At 41.1% G+C, this 22,133-nt stretch overlaps 1 protein-coding gene across 7 annotated transcripts in view; it reads right to left on the reverse strand.

The window, feature by feature from the left end:
* Positions 1-22,133, reverse strand: part of ncam1a (neural cell adhesion molecule 1a) — a 269,343-nt gene that overhangs the window by 55,744 nt on the left and 191,466 nt on the right. For all 7 annotated transcript variants that reach the window (XM_077504314.1, XM_077504312.1, XM_077504313.1 and 4 more), the window contains exons 2-6: positions 9,015-9,089; positions 6,936-7,145; positions 6,716-6,859; positions 2,051-2,188; positions 1,828-1,945 (exon numbers count right to left, since the gene is read on the reverse strand). In XM_077504314.1, the coding sequence (XP_077360440.1) occupies positions 1,828-1,945; positions 2,051-2,188; positions 6,716-6,859; positions 6,936-7,145; positions 9,015-9,089 (685 nt within the window). The remainder of the gene's footprint in view (positions 1-1,827; positions 1,946-2,050; positions 2,189-6,715; positions 6,860-6,935; positions 7,146-9,014; positions 9,090-22,133) is intronic.

The raw sequence follows: 22,133 nt of genomic DNA on the forward strand, positions 1-22,133 counted from the left end.
GCACATGAAGCTGACATTATTGTGAAAAAAACACCAGCCCTCCTCTAACGTCTTCACCTGCGTCTGCTTTAAAAAAAAAAAAAAAAATGTCTGTATGCTATCATGACAGCCTTGTCGACAGCCTTCGGGGGGGAAAAAAAATGGCTCGGCCCTCAGCTTTCTGCTCACGTAGCTCGCCTTCCCAACTCAACCCTCCTGTGGCCGAGGCATCTTCATCATCATCATCCCCGACACATCAGGTGGAAAACAGGGTGAGCGAGAGCACATCCATCAACCAGCACTACGCCCCCCCCTCCAAAAAAAAAAAAAAAAAAAAAAAAAAAAAGATGAGCCTTATTTTGTCTTCTGCAGTGTGATATAAGGTACCGGATTTCTTCAAATAGTCTATGTCGAGTCAAAACTAATACTAAGACTAAGACTGAAAACTCTCCCACAAATAAACTGTTCAGATATGGATACATCCTGACTTGCTGTATGTTTTATTTATATATATATATATATATATATATATATATATATATATATATGTATATATATATATATATATGTATGTATATATATATATATATGTATGTATATATATATATATGTATGTATATATATATATATGTATGTATATATATATATATGTAAGTATCTGGAAAGAGGGTGGTATTTAATTCAATCTCCGGATTAATAACCTTATTTATTGATTGATTGAATTTTTCTTTTTTCTTTCTATTTTTCTTCTTCTTATTATTATTATTATTATTATTAATGAAATGAAAAATAAGAATTCAATCAATCAAGAAATAAGGTTATTACATCAGAGATTGAATTATTATTATTATTACTGTTATTATTAATTCAATCTCTGGTGTAATAACCTTATTTATTGATTGATCGAATTGTTTTTTATTTTATTATCTGTTCTCATTGCTGCTGGACATGTAAATTTCCCAGAGGGAGCCATCCCAAAGGGATCAATAAAGTCAAGTCTAAGTCTAAGTCAAAGTCTAAGTTTGAAGTTGATTTGATTTTGAATTTTTTTTCCCCAAAATCTAATTTCCAAAAAAGTAAAATAAAACCTCGATCACTAATTTACAGTATGCCAATGCAGTAGTTAAGTCATGATCACAGTAAATATTTGTTTTGGTGCTAATTGAGCATGCTGACATTTTTTTTCATGCCAAAAACTGTACAAATAAATGGTGAAAGTGCAGGTACAAAATTAAGACAATTCTGTAGTTCATAACTCATTCAAACCCAAAAATGTATAATACGTTTTTTTAACAATTTGTCTTGCACTCCCAAAAACATATTTATACGTTTTTGTTGTTGTTGTTTATTTATTTATTTATTTTTTATTTTTTTATTTATTTTTTTTATGCTGGAGCATACAGAAGGCTTTGATACAGCTCCTGACATGAAAAGGTCACTTAAAGCAATGGTAGTTACTACAAAAAAACAGCCAGTAGGTGGCAGTAGAGTATAAGAGATCAGCCAAGGCCATGTTGCAACAAGCTCTTTTTGCCAGTGTTTTCAACAGGTTTGTGAAAAATGATGAAACTTAGCTATATTCTAATGCTAATTGCTGCAAAACGGAAACAGATACAAACATACATTTTTTTTTCCCTGGTGAAAGAAGAGACTCTAATCTTTCTTTTGGTAGTTGCCATGTTGTTATAGCAATAGAAGACAATATTTTGTGGGCCTTGCAATATCCAGTAAAACAGCCGAGAGCGAAGGGGGTTGCTTCTGTGAAAATGGCTGCCAGTGAATGAGTTAAAAACAAGCAGCATCTCCTCCATCTTTTGCACAATTAATATGGATCAAGGTCATACTTACTAGGCCCATGTGACGGTGGGTTCGGGGAAGCCGTCGGCGTCGCAGGCCAAGAGGATGGAGCCGCCCATGTCGGCGGTGGCGTTGACCTCGGACTGCCGGGCGCGGATGGTGGGAAGGACTAAAAACATGGAAAGGTCACAAAAATGACAAAAAGGACCAATCAATTGTGGGAGTAAGATTTCTGAGCGCGATCGCAGGTCGGTAAAAAAAAAAAAAGTCTCACCATTAACGACAACGTTGATCATCTTGAAGTTGATCTCCCCGGTCTCCATGACGCGCGCCTCGCAGTTGTACGAGCCCTCGTCGGTTTTCTTGATGCCGCGGATCATCAGGTGGCCGTTGGCCATCACGTTGTATCGCACTGCAACAGCGACGATAAAATAATAACACTGAGAGTTATTGGGTGAATTCTGTGAACCATGGACAAGTTTGCGATTGGCTGGCATGCCCATTTTTGCACATTTACAGGGGTCATACTTTTGCCCCCTTCTCCTACATGGTTAACCCGATTGACTTCAAACTTGGGCTGTACCATCTCAACACCTGGGACAACATCAGGGTAAAAAATCTAAAGTTTTTGACATACTATATGACGGGGTGGGGCATCAAATTTAGAGTTTCAAAATTCTTACTTAACGAAGCACTGCCGGTTGTACGTTACACATATCGAACAGCCTACGACCTACAAAAAAAGTCTGTTGGTGTCATATGCTAAACCTAACAGGAAGTCCGCCAGAGGCGGGACATCAAATTTTTGCGTTTTAAAATTCTTAACGAAGCATTCCCGGTTGTACGTTTCACCTAGCGTAACCAAAATTTGAAGACATATGTAACAGCCCTCAAGGTACAAAAAACTATTTTTGAACCATATGCTAAACCTAACAGGAAGTCCACCATTTTGATTTACTTTGGAACGTGTTGCCATTTTTTATTTTTTTTTGGCTGTTTCATAGGGGTCTTTTTTTATCGAACTCCTCCTACAGAATTTATCCGATCATCTTCAAACTTGGTGTAAGTCATCTTAAGATGTTGAAGATGAAAAGTTATTGAAAGCTTTTTATTTCATCGCACGCTGCTGCCGTGGCACGCACTTTTTGCAAAGGAAGAAATTCTTACTTAATGAAGCATTTCCCCAAATTTGTTCGTAATTGCTATCATTTTCCATGTAGATTTCAAATGAAAATGTTTTCATTTACTTAAAAAATAAAATAAAAAAATCTAAAGAAAATTAGGGATTAATGTGTTTGGTAGAATCCCCATTAGTTTGCAGTTTGAGTCACCAAAAGTGAATCATCAAACTTTTACATTAAGGGGAAATGAAAGCCTTTTGGTCTTTTTTAAAAAAAAAAAAGGCCGTGCGGAGTACGAAATTCCGACTTTAATTACTCCTCCCTCCTCAAAGCAGAAAAAGAGGAGTTTTCAACGCTTCAACGAGAGGCAGTGGAGGCCAAATTGAAATGGCTCAATTATGCTAGCTAATGGAGGAAGTGCTTTAAAAAAGGGAGCTGCGAGCGCCTCGCCTCGCCGCCATGCGCGGCTTGACAACCTGTTGCCGCCTCTGATTAAAGCGGCCATTAACGCAATGTAATGGACTGAGCTGCACTAAAGTGAAAGCAGGTGGCGTTTCTCACGTGTCACTCAGTCCCACTGACTCGCCGAGCCTCCTCGGGGCCGAGCGGCGGTCTTTTTCACATTTTCGACAAATTCCGTGAGCGGTTCAGTGTCGGTTCAAATTAGCATTTTGTTCCTGAGATGAAGCCCTCTGGAAGAATTTAGCTCAACTCTTAGATGGCGTCTGGCGGTGAGAATTTAGTCGCCGTCGGTTGTTTTTGCTAGAAACTGATGAATGTTTGGAAGGATCTCAAAACAAAGGCTTTTAAAAACGACTACAGAAAAAGTATGTTTAATGTTTCTTCTATGCAACGTGACATCACCAACTAGTACTAGCCTAGCATACAGACAGGTAGCATGTAGGTGTAATACACCTAAAAACCGTGTCATTTTTCCAAAGGTCCGCTAAGCGTTAGGAAGGCGGGTTAAACAACCAACATGATACACAGTAGTCCCTCACTTTGTTGGATGATATACGTTCCATGATGCCCGCGATCAGTGAGTTTACGCAAAGTCGAGGTTAACGTTTCTTTAGGGAGGGGCAGGGTTTGGGGGGCAGGTACACATCTATTGGGCCATTACTAATAAATGTAACTTTTAAAATGCAAAATGAAGAATGCAGTAAATACTGTACCGGCCACTGTAAACCCGTGTACTTATGGCGGACGTTCTTCTTCATGGTCTTCCATTTACAGGGCCAAGAAGAAGACAATGACAAAGTAGACAAGAAGAAGAATAAAACAACAACGAAGATGAAGATGACAAAGAGGATGCCAATGATGACGAAGAAGAAAAAGATGGTGAAGAAGACGACGAACTAGAAGGTCGGTAATCAAGGCCTAATGCTTCAACTGTTTACTTTCTTGTAATGCCTGATACACTGCACTTTGGTGTTCCGTTTTTGGGGGGTAGAAAGGCACATTTGAACAACGCTCCGAGTTTCCGAATGGTCTGAGTGAAACACTGTTCTCGGATGAATAGTTCTGAACTTACCCACGATGTGGGAATGGAGATTTTGAGGGAGACGAACTCTAATGTTTATAGTCTCAATTTTTGAAAAACAAATTTCCCCTTCAAAAGAATTGGTTTTCTTTTGACTGGTCTGACTTAGAAGGAAGAAAAACACCAAGAAACCTGCAAAATAGCTAAAAAAAACAAACAAAAACAAAAAACGTTATGGTTAAAAATGAAAACGTGCAATAGAGTGAACACGGGACTTATTCAAGAGTGATTCCCGTTTCTCTGGTCGCGATCAACATCAAAAGGTGGATGTGTGGATCCTATCCTGCTATTTTCCTTCAGACCATCTGTGTGTCTTCCATCTATCGGTCGGAATCATTTTCGAATCGCAAACCTCAAAACTTAAGAGTCAGACGTGTTCACCACTCAACCAGCGTGCTGCTTCTAATATGTTCTGTGGTTGCTTTTGGCATGTTTACCAAGCCAAATCCTTCCATTTTTTAGTGGAAAAAGCTGAGACACCCCCACTTTTAGTGTCACACTGAGGGACTGGCTGTGTTTCCTCATGAATTTCCCTACAGTCAGGTCTGAAACATGTTATCTTTTCATCAGTGGCGTCTTCCAAGGCCGACAAGCGTGTCTTGTTCCAACACCGGGCAGCGGATTGATGACTCACAGCAGGCCCATTGCAACCCGACGTCAAACCCTCGCTTCATGACAGTAAATCGTTGCGAATCGTGTATGTGCTCCTTAAGTACGTGGACATTTGCGCCGGCTTCCCTCGTCTCGCTCGCGGGAAATCAACAACTGTCTGGAACCGCGGAGAAGAACATTCTAATTTCAGGCTCGTTTTGAGGCTTTTCTTGGTATTTTTATGTCCTCTTCTGCTTCTTTCCTGCTGTGTTTTCGACTCACCGGCACAATGAAATGTGACGGGGCCAAAAATCTGACCTGACTTTTCACATCTTCCACTCGATTGCCGGAAATCACCTTGAATAAGGCCGCTATAACCGTGGGTAGACCAGCTCACGCCGAGATGGATCAAAGTGACTACATTAAAGCATACGTTCCATGTTTCTGATAGTGACGGGCGAGAAAGCCTTACATTACTTTGTATTTTGGCTCCCGCTCAGGTTGACGGGAAGCCCAAATTCCCTCCAGACAAGATTTTCTTTTTTGACACTATTCAACTCAATCTGCCGGGTAAAAAGAATCAAATATTCACATTCATGCATTATCCAGGACGTTTTAGCAGAAATGGGCTTTCTTTCTTTGTTACGGGTGGCGGAACAGGCGACTAAAAAAAAAAAAAATCTTCTCAGATGAAGATGGCAAGGATCAGTGTTGGGAGTAGCACTTTTTGCTGTATTACCTTCATGTAAGACATCTAGAACACGTCACACCTTAACATATCAATAACACAAAACATTTTAAAGCCTGTGGTGACCAGACATTTGTCTTTTCTGCAGCGTTTTTGGCTTCCAGATTGTTTTTTGTTTTAACTTCCTTCTGAAAACGATTATTTATTTAATGACTTATTTTAATCTGAGGATTTAAAAGGAAATAGCAGGGAAAGGGTTCAATAAACAGCAGGCCTAATAGGATTAGTGTCCTTCAGCAGCTTTAAAATCCATTAATTGTGTTTAAATGTCAAGCTTTGGAGTTCTAAAGTTGTTTTGTTACACGGAGAAGTCGTGGCGCACATTAGGATTCAGAAACACTAATTTGGTAAATTAGCGCCCAGACACATAATCGGCGTTTGAAATGTGTTTACCATTTAAGCAGAGAGTCCCGAATCAACTCGAATGGGTTACTAATTGTACTTTTGCCGAAAAAACACGTAATAATTCAAAAACGTGAATAATTTGATCGTAATACTAACTGGAGTGCACTTATATAGCACTTAATCTACATAAAATGTTATCCAAAGTGCTTGACCAACCTCATATTCACTTTTTTAAAAACATACCAGAGTGGGTCAACAAACAGGTTTTCCTTTTTAGTTTAAAATAACTTACTTTAGTGCGTTCTTTCAATTTTGTTAAAGTTTTAAATCCATCCGTGTTCTGTCTTACCAGCTAGCTAGCGCTAAGCTAACCTGGAAGTCTTTTCGGTCCAACATCCCATTTTACAAACTACCGACCAAGGTGACGATACGCTGCCTAGATGGGCTTTATTGACTGACTGCGTAACAGTTGCAACCCCCCCCCCCCCCCCCCCCAAAAAAAATACGTCACAAATGTTGCCATTCATTGGATGAGAGCAGCTTTACTAACACGTTAGGATCATTTTGGGATTGCCATTGGGATCATCTCACCGTCTTTGTTGGCCTGAATCCTAGCACCTTTGTGTTTCCAAATGATGAAGGGCACCGGCGAACCGACCACGTCGCAGACAATGTCGGCGTCATCGCCCTCGTTGAACTCCTGCGGGCTGGGAACATTCTTGAAGGTGATTTTTTCTGAAAGGACAAATCGCAAGTGTAAAGATGGGATCTGATTGGACCCACGGAAAATTCTAACGTTCGGCCCACTTACGAAAGATCTTGACTTGGACCGTGGCCTGGGCCTCCTTGTCGCCGCTCTTCGCCACGCACTTGTAGATGCCGGCGTCGTCCACGTCGGCGTGGTAGATGGTGAGGGTGGAGGTGGTTTCGTCATTGCGGCTCACTTGGATGTTGGGGTTGTTGGGCAGGATCTTTTCACCGTTGGGCGCGAACCAGTCTATGTCTTTCGCATCTCCAACCACTGGTGAAAAGGTACAAAGCTAATTTAAATGCATCGGTGGTCCGTAAATCTAGATTTCAAAGTGGCTAGTGAGTCGAATGCTGCATTCGAGGATGGTCGGAAGTCAGATATATCCGAGTTGGTTTTTCCCGGTTTCAACCTGAAAGCGTTCGAGGTGAAAGTAAACAACCAAAATGGCCGATAGTGGTAAATTGTATTTTTATTGTGGTTCTTAAAACTCACATTGACCTCCAGCAAACTTGCCTTTTTTGCTTCATTTATTGTTATTATCGTATTTCATGAGCATTCCCTTCAGTTCAGTAGTTAACCGTATAGTTTTATGCAGGGAGATAGCCGCATACTGTCACGCACGTTGTGTTAAGTGAAGTTATGTTGAATATTTATGAATGAAGAAAGCTATCTATTTTTATAATCGAAAATGTTGTTTTTCCATTCACGGTCCGTGTTTCTGAATGGGTCGCCATTGTAGAGCGACGTCACTTGTAGTCCTTCGTTGAAGTCGGGATCCTTCTTTTTTTTCCGACTTTGCAAGTGGAATTTCCGAGTTCAAGGGTGCGTTCCCGTACATACTTCATGGTTTGAACTCGGAAAAGTCCCACTTCCGACCATCCTCGAATGCAGCATTAAACCTGAATTTGTCCATCGGAAAAAGTACTGAAAATAGACAAGGAGTGTGAAAAAGGCTATTTTCACACCAATTTGTGTTGACAGCAATTATGCTGACGTCACCATCTAGTTAATTGTGTGAAGCTGCAGGTGTGAACAAACGGCGGCTTGACCGTTACGCCTCTTGTGTGAAAGCTACAAATGAGAGGTTTCGGGCATTTTTCAGGGATGGAATGCTCTACCTGTATTTTAAGAGCTTTGGAAAACTGGAGCAAAAATCATTTTCCTTCCTGGAACATAAAGCTGGGGGGGAAATTAGAACATATTCCACCAAAGCCAACAGCAATAGTTGAGGTCAAATGATAAGATTTGCTTCGGAAACAGTCTTAGCAGGAGATGACTAGAAAAAAAAACACGTTGGAACGCACCACGTCCGGCTCAGGTAGGATCGCCGCTGTAATAATATGCCTGACTGGTAACCAGGCACGTAGAAGCGAAGCTTTTTTTGGCGGCGGTATCACAGACGACTGAGTCTTTAAACAAAAATGCAGTTGGAAAAATATGACGTGGAACCCCAACGTCTTGTCGGTTATTGGGTGTAACCCTCCACACGCTCGACTGACCAAGCAAATGTTTCCTTGAACGCACACGCTCTCTTGTAATCCCCTGACGGACATCCGCCTATGAATGACTGCAGCGTCTGGTAATAACTGAGCGACCTCACGCAAATACCACACAGACGACAAACTGCCAGTCAGTGGTGGGAAGTACATTTTTCAGGTATTTCTACAAACACTTGAGTGCTTCTTTTATAATTACTCATTTGCATACTGATAATTGTACTGCCTGCTCTTTACTTTGTTAAAACGGCCTTGTAACTTATTTCAGTCTCTGTCATCTGTGACTGATATCTTGATTTATTGAGATCTTGGATCCTTATATGTTGGGTAAACAAGGACAGCAGTGACATAGAGGAATGTAAACAACGGCGAATTAACGATGGGGAGCGCAAGGTGTTTCCCATCAACGGCCTTGTTTAAGTCTCAGCTTCTGGCAGTCAAAAATTCTCCCTTTGATTTAAAAAAAAGTTTTTATCACTAGTTACTTTAGCATTTTTGTAACCTTGAAGTCGACTTACTTTTGTACTTAAGTAAATTTCAGTCTGTACTTTTTTAGTTTTCCTCAGTAATGGAGATTAATCAGTTCTACTTTTACCAGTCATTTTTTTTTAAATATCTGTACGTCAACATCCAGCTAGCTTACCTTCGCAGAGGAAAAACTTGGATTCTCCCACGCTGATCTCCCTGTGTGTTGGAGTGACCTGCACCTGGATGGCAGCTGTGAGGGACAAAACATATCCACCATCAGTGGAAGAAAAGACACAGTCGGACGGACATGGAAGAGGATAATAGTTGGAAAGACTTTATAGGACGCGTCTTTTTTTTATTGCGATTATGATCAGTGCCAACACGCAAGAGATTTGAAACCTTCTGGTTCTGAAAATGTTGGCATCGGTCCTGCAATAAGACTGAAAAGCAAACGCGCTCAGCTTTCGGTCGCGTCATTGCAAATTTGGTAAGACATAAATGAAACGATGATATTGTGTGTTGATATGGGATGTTGGTTTGATGTTAGCGTTGACTTTAGCATTAGCATTCTGAGACTACGAACGTTTTAAAAAGTCTTTCAGATTTGTCTGACACTGCCACAGTGAACCGAGACGGACCTTATTAGCATCAGATAAGACACCGGAACTTGATTCTTATGAGATAGTGAACATGCTATGGTTAGCAACAGCATTTCTGAGGCAATTTGTGACGCTGAACGGTTCTTTCATCCGTCCTTTCATCAATTTTCCGTAACGTCTGAAATCATTAGAGTTGCGCGATGGTTCTATCAGTTAATCTGCATTAAAAATGGCCCATAAAATGTAACTCTGTGGGTGTAAACGTGCGCACAGCATACTAAGTAGCATGGTAGTATCACAATTTACTATCAAAGAGCATTCGCGAGCCCTTATTTAAGTTGATTGATATCAAAGTGCGGCTCGTCTAACTCCCTTGGAGTAGTTTGTTTGGTCGGGCGTGACCACGACTACCAGACTGCAGAGCAGACACAAGCAAGCGGGCCGGGACCTCGTCGAGGAGGTGGTCTCGGTCCACTTGCTAACTCTATTATGTTGCTCGCTTGCGCGGGCATGAACGCCACCTCGACCCGAGCAAATATAAGCGCCTCTTGCTTTGTTTGAGCTCCTGAAGCCAGCAGGCGTGTGTTGCATTCTGGGATGTGCTCGGCTGCACCCGCCCCCAACCACAATTGTGAAATAAATAAGATATGGGCAGTCAAGAGACTGGACTAGCTTTGGGGTATTTTAAAGTGGCCGTTGATATAATTGGCTAGAGTGTGTATCAGGTGTGCACACACACATAAAGTGCAGTGCTAACAGTTGCTAACCAAAACAGCAGCTCTGAAGTAGGTCAATCAATTGGTGAAGATTTTTTAAATGACATTCCGGTGGACTCGCCCTACAATGTGTGTGAAATTATTCCTATTCTGGGGAAACTTCTCCATAGTCATACTTTTTATTTTGTTTTAAACCCACATTTTCCCATGACATATAAAATATTGATTAATATTGTTCCAAAAGTAAAAGCCCTCCCGCTAATAAATGCCTCACACCAGGCACTGTTGTGTAAATAAATGCCTCCGATTGACATTTAGAATATTGCTTAATATTACAATGTTCCCGTCAAGGAAAAAAATGATAAATCCTTTCATAGACAAGAGACAGGACAAACATTTTAAGACTAATGAGATAATAAAAAATTTGCACGCAAGGAAACGGTTTGAATGAGACCTTACTGCTGTTTATTGAACACGACACAACTATACGGACAGTGTTTCCGATATATTAGCTCTAGACAGCTGGGTTTAAAAAAATTAAATAATCAATAGAATCGATTTTCCTTTTTGAGCCTGATATTGATTCTTTTAATATGTCTCTTTACCACAGATTCATAAGAAAATTTAATTTTAAAGGCCATTTTGTTTTGTATCGTACTGTTTTCTTGAAATTTACTGTTCACATGAATTTTACATTTATGACACCCTGACTTATTGCACTTTAAGACAATTCAGAGTCATTTTAATTTATATTTATACTTACTGAATTAGAATTATGAAAACATTTTCATCTCATCCTTGCTTATGTCAATGTTTGTGATCATAACACGTGTTAAAGTAAACCATTTAACCAATTTGAAATGTAACGTTTGTGAGTTTTTTTTTTTTTTTTTTTTTTTTTTTTATAATGTCCTTGAGATTTAAAAAGAATTGATGTTCCCTTATTAATCAATATCGGACTTGAAGTGAAGCGAATCAAGTCAAATCAGGAAAAATCTGAATCCAATCAAACTAAACTCTTGTGACTCAAAATCAAATCCATTCAGGAAATTTGAATCGATACCCAGCCCTAAAAATGTGTATTCAAATACGTATATTTACAGTGTGATTTAGTGTCTTTGAATAAGTTTCAACATGTCAAAAGCATTTTTTTGGTCTATTTATATTGCAGTTTTCACCTGTAGCGAGCGAATCTTACGATGGCCCTAAAGTGCAAAACAAAAAACTGAACACAACAGCAAATGGAAAAAAATTTAAACATAACAGCAAGTCAAAAACTTAATATTTGGTGTAACCTTATAAATGATAGGATATGTATTGTTTGTATATAAAAGCAGCCTAGTTGAGCTTTTTCACTTCCCATCCCAGAGATACTGAGGCAAACGTGTCGCTTACTGTCACCCAAAAATAAACGGGCTACGCGCAGAACAATTACAGCTCCCATGAAGTTGCTTTTCTATTATAAAGTAGGGCAGGTGAAGTAAGTTGAGACGTTTATTTACACAAACGTCAATTAATCGACACGCGGCGTCAATTGCAGTCGGTACCGCTCTTTTGAGTGAACACCGTATTCTCTGGATTGTGTCTGATCGAGGCCAGCGCGGGTTATCTCCATCTTCAAGTTATTACATCTTGAGGTCAAGTAGAGAGCGCACCCCCGCGCTAGCACGCGCCTCGCCTTAGCGGCGCCAACAACCCAAGCGCGGGGCGACAGAGCTGCGCTCGCCCGATGCGCTCATCAAAAGCTGCTGGCGAAACGCGCACCTGCGACCTCGACACAGCGAAGCTCCCGACCGCGATGAAGAAGAAGAAGAAGAAGAAGAAGAAGAAGCGCAGCGACCGTCTTGGAAGTATTTTTAGCCGCGCACTTGGAAGATTGATTTTTCTCTTGGTGTCAATAAAAGGCGTCTGACTCAAGTCATTCCAGGACGCTTTTCTCTTTCAGCGGATTACTTGGACATTGTGAGAAGATAAGTTGAAGGATTTTCTTTTAACAGGTCTCAGTTAAAGGAAGTGTTTTATTGCACTTACCACAGCTACAAAAAACACAGACAAGTATAAGAATTTAGGGGTGGGAATCGAGTAGTAACTACTGATACATTATTGTAACCGTAGTTTTGCCGATACAGAAATTATCATGATATATGTATATATACATATATATATATATATATATATATATATATATATATATATATAAAGCAAACAAACGGATTGAGTCATTCTCTAATTAGTAGTGTTAATTTCGTTAACAAAAACTAAATGAAAATATTTTTGTCAACACATTTTTTCACCGGACTAAAACTAGACTAGACTAAAACCCTCATTAATAAACAATAACTGGGACCAAATCAATATGCATTTTCATTGATTATTAATAGAAGGTAAGACGAAAATGTCCTTCACGTAATAAAAACGGGACTAAAATCTATGGTGGTGGGCTGGTCTTGTTTGGACTTGTCTGAAACTGCAGAGTGATCCAGCGACCAATCATTATAATTCATCAGACTCTCTGTCAGCTTCCCAGAATGTAGCTGTGTAAAGTCTATTGTTTATTTTTTTTTGTTTTTTTCAACATGCTGATCTAGCTTGTGTCAAAAACCAAATTGAAAGGTAGTTGCTGTCATGACTAGGGTCATGCAAGGGTTATGTTTACTGTGACTAGGGTCATGTAAGGGTTATGTTTACTGTCATGACTAGGGTCATGTAAGGGTTATGTTTGGGTCATGACCGTGAGGTCAAGTGTCTGTTTTGAACTGATGTAATCGGCATCTAGTTTCAACCGGTAATACACTATGTGATGTCAGAAGCTATGTGATTTCAGGATTCTTTAATATCTTTATCTAGTCAACAGCCAATCAGATAATTCCATGCCCGTCCTGTTACCCACATGTCTGGCCACAACCAATCAGATCGATTCACTGTCTATATATGCCTGACTGAGAAGTGTGTGTTTTGTCGGATTATTTTGTTTTGCCTGGAACATTATTGATCTATATAAACAGACTAACAACAAATCCAATTTTGAGAGCAGTCAAAATGACGGCTCTGGGAGATTTCACAAATCTTGATCGAGTGACGTATGTGTATTGCGCACTGAATTCTGATCCCGGGGTCTGATATAAGAAATCCCGCTGAGCCTCTACTATGTCGACACGTCACACAAGCAGGCGGGAGTCCGCTTCGCCTCTCACCGGGAGATTCGTGGGAACGCTTCCTAAAAGCCCCCGCTACGATCTCGGCACAACTGAGATGCGGATGTTTCTCGAACGAGTCATCCTCGTGGCTCCCGTTATGGGCTGATTTGAAAACAGGAGTGTAAAACGTACAGCTCGTGATCTGTGTACGTCCCGTGAGAGCATTTGATTGGGCCCAGCAGGAAATTCTAAAAAATAAACACAAAAAACCTCAAAGGAACTGCCACAGATAGTATTTGAACCCACAAATGCAAATCATATATCTCATAAATATAGTACGGATGCCTGAGAGAGCAAACTACTGAGCTGTTAACGTGGATGGCTGCGTGGAAAAACCGCTAAACCCTGGTGGACTGTTTGCTTTTCCAGGTTAGAGGTAGATACAAAGAAAACATCGTATCCATTTCGTACCCTCGCGCAGATACCGCGAACCCCCTACAAGACAATCCCGCTGATTATATCTGCGCTGCTAAAGACAACAAAAACAAGTGCAAGGCGGTGTGAGAAGAATTGCTTTTCCCTGAGCCTTTTTCTCACCCTGAACCCTCGAAATAGCCACTCGCTCGCCGCCACTGAGGAACGAAGGGGGGCCACCGAGGCTCGTGTGTCAAACGCGTGTGAGACTTTTGCAGGAAAAAAAAAAAAAAGCCAAGAAAGACGAAAGATGATCGCCCGCGGTGCTTTCCCTCCCACAGGTACTGTTAACTCACTTCCATCACCTCGCACGACCCCAGAAAAGGAAGACGACATGCTGTTTAACTTGATCAAATGTGCTCCCCGAAATAGAAAATCAACAATTATTTAGAGTCATGGAAAGAATTGCCTGATTGGTTATCACCAAAATGCTATTTTGTATGGTAAAAAATTTAAAAGAATTCTTCAAAAAAGAGATTTTGGTCCATGTTGAGATCTCGACTGCTGTTACAAACAAATCAAAGTTTGAACGTGATCCGAAGTTGGATGGGCAACTCCCAGACTGTCGCATTAGATTCCATGATGCTAAATATGCTACAGTTTTACAATCATACAAAATAACATAGGTGTGTAACAAAAACCTTTGTTTTTTTAAATTAAAAGTGCATCGAACCGAAACGTTCCACTTTGAAATATATCGAGACACCTATCGATTCACCTTTTATTGGACAGTTATGTTATAGAAGGAAATGGTACATTGAAAAGTTCAAAAAAGAAAACATATCATACCCTCTCAAAGTGAGCCAGACCCTCTCGAACTGAATTGTAATCCCCGAGTCGAACTGAATCGAATCGTTACACTTTTAAATCAAACCGTCCTTGAATCGTTGCACACCCCACGTATGGGGTATATGCCACGGAAGAGGCGGGACGTGATTTTGCACATCAGTTTGTTTTCGGTCCGGGTTGCGAACGCGCAACCGAGGGGCACAAAGTATTTTTGACGCAGCCCACACGTTGCAAACCGAACCGGAAACAAACTGATGTGCAAAAACCGTCCCGCCTCTTCCATGGCATATACCCCATAGAACACTATATTGGATCATCTTTTGTAATGAGATGCTAACCCCTAAAAATTATTTTCAAGGGTGATTAATAAAATTAGCATACAGTAACTCTCAGATTGCCATCAGTAAAGATTCCTAGATTTGCATCAGGACAAATTAAAACCATTGCATAAAGAGTGCAGGCCAGTCTCCTTTGGAGAAGATTACGGACTACACCAAACAGGATTGGAGACACATTCCAGAGCATAAATATTTATATTGGACCTCATTAATTTAACAGTGAAGCAAACAGGAAGTGGTCGGAAGCGGATTGACGGGTGCAAACTTTCTCCGCTATCGCGCATCGGGAGGGTTTGCATGCTTAATTGGGGTTTGGCATTCGGCGCAGACTGGCTCTGACACAAGGAGGCTACAAGTCACCTCGCGGTGCTTAGCATGCAAGGTGTGCGAGAGAGAGCAAACACTCTCTGCAGGGCAGTGCAGACATCATTGTGAATGCGCCAGACTGCGACGCTTGCACTCAGTTCACGTACTCTTGGAACACAACTGCCTGTGGATGTACAGCTGGGAAAAAAAAAAAATGTCGTTTTTTTTTTTTTTTGGTTTGTTTGTGTTTGAGCTCCAATTTTGTTGTTTTCTACAGCGCTACCACTTTGAATTTTCCAAGATCAATTGCCACAAGACTTGATTAAAAAGTGAGTCAGCCGACTGCAAAACCAAGGAACCGGCTTAGTTCCTGCCGAAATGACAACCATTAACCTTGACTACCGAACCAACTAGCTGACCAAACAATGGACCGAATCTGCTAGCTAAATAACAGACACACAAGTTGATGTCAGCATTCAGATGTGGAAAGGGATTAATTAACACTTCATGCTGTCCTACCCCTGAAAAAGCCTATAAAATCTAAAGTGAGATTTGAAACAAAACATCCCAAATGTACGGCTTTCATCCACATTCAGTATGACGAGCAAACTCTTCCACTGGTGCTTCACCAAAGTTCACAACCTCTCAGACTGCTAAAAGGGACATGATCCAAGGTTGTTCTGATCTGTTCAATATGTGTGAGGTTGTATCAGGGGGGTGTGAGAGTAAGCGCAACTCTGAGCAATATCTATTCATGAATCCCTCTGGGATTTCCCTTAATGAAAGCATTCACCTCACATGCTCCGTAATGAAGGGGATGAAAGTGGAGCTTGAAGTGAAGGTGGCTCGCGCTCAAGCCCCCGAGCCCAGAAAATGATTGTCGACCGGCGCACGAGTATTCTCGTCTGATCTGTTCTAATCTTTGGGCCCTTCTGTTTGGGTCCAGTGTTCCATTTACATAAATCCTCAAGCTGTGATCGCTGCTTCAAAGTGTTTGCATGTGTCTTCCACTTTGTGTTGTGATGCGCCAGGTGCAGCGACAAACACGAGAGAACAAAATCACGACAAAGGAACTTATTTGCAAACGGTCAGAAAAGCTGACTCAATGGCAAACTGACCGATGACCAACTGAAGGACGAGCTGAGTAACTAATAAGCCAATTAGCTCATTGGTTGATTAAAGAATTAACTAATTGGTTGTCTGTCTAACCACACAATCAACTATGTAATTGACTAACAACCAAGCGACTGTCTAACAAACTGACTGACTACATAACCTACTGACTGACTGACTAACCAAAAAAAACCTAATTAATTGATCAACTGACTGACTGACTGACTAACCAAAAAAAACAAAATTAATTGATCAACTGACTAACTCACTGACTAACTGACCGGCTGGCGAATGAATGACTAACAGACCAACCGATTGATTGAATAACCATTAAGCTCATGGATTTAATCAAACAACAGACTATCAGACCAACCAACTATTAACTGACTGACTCGTCAACTAAATTAACCAACCGACTACATAATTAAATATCTGCTTGACTAACCAAGCAACTGACTAAACCAACCATCTAACAAATTAAATGATTTTTAACAACCAGTTGCTTAACCACCTAAATTATTAACTAACTACCCTACTCACTGTCAAAACAAAAAATATCCCACAAATTAACTGACTATTTGACCTAGAGACTGACCAACAAAACAACCAACCAAATCAGCCACGCAATTGAGCAACCAACTGCCTACATAATCAATCACTGACTTACTGACTGAGGGTTTGGGCCAACTGATTGAATTAATAAAAAGATGGATGCTGAATAACCAAACTAGTGTTGAACAAATTCAGACAAACCAATCAACTGATTACCTACCTGTCTAACATGCTGATTGTTTGATTGATTGATTAACCTGCTAACTGACTGGCCCACTAACTCATTATCTCACTAACTGATTAACTGAACAGCCAACTGTCTGCCTAACCAACAGACTGTCTGACAAACTACGGACCAACCAAGAACCACCTAGCGAACTGACTCATCCATCAGAACCTGACTTTTGAGAGAGAGAGAGAGAGAGAGAGAGAGAGAGAGAGAGAGAGAGAGAAAGGAGAAGAACAATTATGGACTATGGAGGCTGGACTGCTTCCTGAAGAGATGCTGAATTGTTTCCTGTTTGGCTAATGGCCGGTGTACAAACGTAGATCAAGACTCGATTTCTAACTCATGGTCACCTTTTCACTTGCATATATATATATACAAAAGAAGGCCAAACAGCAACATTTGCACCTACTGGTAAGAATCAATATCAAATGCTCAGTAATTTGCGGAAGTGTTGTACTAAACCTTTTTTCTGAAATGGATGATATTGGGGAAAAAACATTGCAATCTAGACCTTGAAAGCTTCTGAATGGATGCTCGATATTCTTTGCCAAAAATGCGTGAAAGCCTGCAGAGTTCTTTGAATTTGGAGATCTACTCGTGCTACTAAACACAATTTCAAGGCCTTCTTGGCTGACCGCCCATGTCTCATCAGTTGAAAAATGGTTGAAAGGCACACCCTGAGCTATTTTGTCTCTCTTTTAACAGCTTAAGTGAACTGAGGCATGACATTCGCAGCCATGAGTGACAGCCGAGTGAATGTTGGCCACCCGAGCATACGTCTTATATATGTCAAGCCTCACAGTACAATTTATGTTACAGGTTGTCTTCCTTAATCACTTGACAAAATATATTGTGGCAGAGACTCTTATTTTCTACTAGGTTGGACTGACACAATTTTTCTCCGAAGTGGCCAAATTTCAATATGGGTGTTGTGTCAACACTTGGCGGTTTACAGAGTAGTAGTTGTGTTATGAGTAACTCACATAGATTGAACCTGGCAACCTGCAAAATTTCATCAGTCAGACTTTCTATGGCATTAATAATAACTCTGTGACATCAAGCAATTAGGACTATTGTAGAGACTTGCAAGTGAAAAAAAAAATGCAGACAGCATTTTCCTTTGATTATTCAGCCCTCCAACTAGCACCGAGAATGATGCCCACACAATTTGTGTTGCCGGCGTGAAATAAATGAGCCTTTCGGAACACATCCTAAAGCTGTCTCCACCACTTATCATTAACCTGCTGTACTCTGAGACGAAGCACAAAGCGCTAAGCAGCCTTTTCCGCACGCTGTGTGCGGGTGTCGGCCGCCTTAATCAAATCGACACAGGCGCGTCGGCTCCTAAACTCCCCGAACTCTTCGCAGCCTTCAGTCATTCGGCTTTGTGGGGATTACAGCTGTTGCCATCACTACCCAAACCCGACGACCTCGTTACTTGTCATCGGGAAGTATTACAAGTGGAGGGAACGCAAAGGTCGCCAACAAAAATCAACAGTTTTGGATGATTTATCTTTAACCCCCTTCATGTAGCTTCCCTAATTTCGGATTCAATGATTTGACTCGAGCTGTATTGATGGAAAGCCAATTATATGCTATTGAGCTACATATTGGCGCAAAACCGTTTATGCTACTTTGACTACAGCTAGTATGCTAACTAGTTTAATCATGTGTTTCATGTGAATGTGAAGTCGAGTAGCAGTGTTTATTTTTTTCCTGACTTAAAGGACTACTGTTGCCAGTGACGGACTTACGGACAGTCCGTCAATACTGATGGAATGCCCATCTTTGTCTGTTGATCCTAAAATAGCGATGACAAAATGATGACGGACCGAGGATTTCAGGTTGGTTCAGCTTGAAAAAAAGATGGCGGACTGACGATGACGGAAGGAGGCATTAGGCACTTATGAATGACGAATGATGAAGCATCAAAAATATGTAAAATGTCCACCTCTGGAAATTAGGTCTCAAATCGGAACATTTTGTGTAAACACTAGAAGTGACTTACAGCTTTTCTCGGTCAGGGATCAACAGAGCCAGTCACTCCTATCATTTGTTAGTACAATTTTTAACTTCGGATGCCTTTCTTGATGCAAGCCACTCATTTTTAGATGGGCTTAGGACGGGCAGTGGTTGCGAAGTGGGGCACTGACCGAGAATTGAACCCATGTTGTCTGCGTAGGAAAAAAAGCATCAGCAGTAGGGCAAGGTAGTACTCAGCAAAAGGCATTGCAACACGCTCAACAGCTCAAGGGATTAAATCCTGTATGGAGGTTGACTTTGCTGAATGTGATTTTCTGGTAAAATAACACAACCGTTGGCATTGTTTGTCCTGAAAATGCCGGTGAACGTGTGAAGATTCATTGCAGCACCGCAACAGACTAACCACTTGTTTGCACAGATGGTCATCATCATAAGTGAGTTTAACAACTCTGTTTCATAGTACATTATTGAGATTCCGGGGCATTTACCGTTATTGTTCTCGGCGGCTTTCCAACATGGCTGACTCGCTCGTAAAGCCTCATCATCGCTTTGCGAGCCAAAATCAAGATCTGACCTGACCTGGCCTGAATGCGCCTTCCAATTAAAGTTTATCACAAGGTCACAGAGACTCTTGAAGTGAGGTCGGGTTATCATCGAGAAAATGTAAATAGGTGCCGTAAAGAGAAGGCTCGTAGGTCTTTTTGAAGGATCAATTATCACTTTTGAGTAATTAACACGTAACCTTCATTCTGGTCATTATGCAGACGTCACATGATAGATGATTAATCCAAACAAGGTGTCAATTCACATTAATTGCCACACAAGCAACAATTGAAATCAACCACTGATATAAAGTAAAGCATCAAAGATGACTCAAATGAGTCAAAACATTTTGCCACAAGTGATACGAACTTGGAAGTGAGTACAAGAGGCCAGCGCAGCAGTGTACCTCTTCCCTCAGTGCTACTACAAAGAACAGACAGGATTAAAAATCAAAGGCCTTTGGCTAATTCATGCCGTCTATGGTTGAGAGTCTTCTTAAGCCAATGGGAATGGGAACAAAAAAACAGGAAGTACTAACCTATGAAAACAAACATAGCCGGCCAAACATAGCTTGAACACATCAACGCTCATAAATAACAGTTAATCTGTTGATTGTGGTTGATATGAAGTCTATTAGGTTCACGGACGTGGTACGATGATGTCATGTATGATGGTGGTTCGAACTTGTTTTAAAGGACCACATTTGAGACTCAAATTCCAATCCAAATTGTACAACTTTGGACCAAACTTCAAGGTACTGCTGCTAAGTCATTGCGCAAGAAGATCTGATCTGATCATTCTTCAGTATCTGAGACCTTGTAGGCTATAGAAGAATTCCACTACAGTAGTAGTACTCGTAGTAAGCAATAGTAGAAGTAGAAGAGAAGTTTTCACAATGGGAGAGCTGTTAGAACTGATCATGACCTCCATTAGACTCCCTCAAAGAGGCCGTGTTTGACTCTGACATTTAAAAAGCTACTTAAAAAAAAATACCAGCGAGGCAACAGCTACTGATGGGCCCATTTCTGATTTACACGCATTTGATATTCCCTTTCAAGTTTTCTGTTTTGGGCCGACCCGGCACAAGCCGATCGCTCACATATTCCGCTCGCGCAAAAAGGCCAAAGTGAGTGCGATTGCCAGTCTGCGCCGTAATTAACTAACGAGGCCAAAAGAGCAAAAGCCACCCTCTTCCTTTGACCTGGAGGTGGGCCCTGCATCTCAACACCCTGATAATCACTGTGGAGCCTCCGGATGATGCCGGGAATACTAATGGGGGGGAAATCCAATAGCTAGAGCCCACCCACGATCACCTTATCTGGAGTCATTCCTCGTTTCCTCTTAATAATTAAAGGGAACAGATTACATACTTTTTTCACAAATTTAAAACAATTCCCAGGTGACTATTACATGCTTTCATGAAAATATCCCAGGTATCAAGAATATAATAGACTTCACCCAATGCTCACCCAGACCAGGTAAAAGAAAATAAAAGTGAACTGACACAAACATTGTACTTCATTGCCAACCACCAAATTAAAGCTGTCACTAAGTGTACATAAGTTTGCTAATGGAGATAACGGTATTAGCTAAGGGTTTAGGGAATCTTACTCTTCACCCAAGTCATGGGCAGAGAAACTCTAACGGACACGTTTTCTGAACTGGCAAACTCACCAAAAAGTCACTTGGTTGTGCAATTTGGCACTTGCAAGAAATTCAAGTCAATTATCCAGCACGTCACTGTTATGCCTCCTCATTATGGCTAACCAATCTTAGGAAGTGATGGAACCATTGTGTCGTGGCAATGTTCTTCACATTAGATACCTTTCAACGTACCGCTGAACACGGTCACCTCAATTAAGCCGCAGTGGGGTCTTGCTACAAAGTCAGAGGTGTGTTTACGGCGTAGCACCGAGCGTATTTCAGCACCTTTACACCTTAATAACTGCACCCTGTTTAAAGCCCCGCCACCGGTCGATACAGTGATACCTTTTGCGACCACCATTGATCCCCGGGCCACCGGTAGACCTACTTACCGAGGTAAAGGCACATCCACATACGTACTGGGAACACAGAGAACAAGAGCCCCCATTTTTATCTGTACTCTTGACAAATGTAACACACTTAATGAGTCAATGTTTTGTCTCCCTGCCAACTCCCAAGAACATTTGTCCTTAGCCGCTGGACTTTTGTAACCAACAATTGCAGCAATAGTGTCTACCAGAGGTTTTCTCTGTGAAGAGAGTGAGCTGTTATGTCTTAACAGTACTGATGGCAGAGGATCTTTTAGGACATTGCAGCACAGCTAAAAAAAAAAAAAAAAAAAAGCTGACAGTAGCAAGGGGAGAAAGCTGCAACTAAGGTACTTGTGACATCTGTCAGGGTGATACATTTTACATCCATCCTCTTCTTCGGTCCGGGGTCACAAGGAACCCTATCCCCCCCCCTGACTTGGGGCAAGACGTGGGGTTGCGGCTTGGGCCAGTCACCTGTCAATCACGGGAGTGACACATGG

Source organism: Festucalex cinctus, chromosome 18 (assembly GCF_051991245.1).
Source record: "Festucalex cinctus isolate MCC-2025b chromosome 18, RoL_Fcin_1.0, whole genome shotgun sequence".
Taxonomy (NCBI): domain Eukaryota; kingdom Metazoa; phylum Chordata; class Actinopteri; order Syngnathiformes; family Syngnathidae; genus Festucalex; species Festucalex cinctus.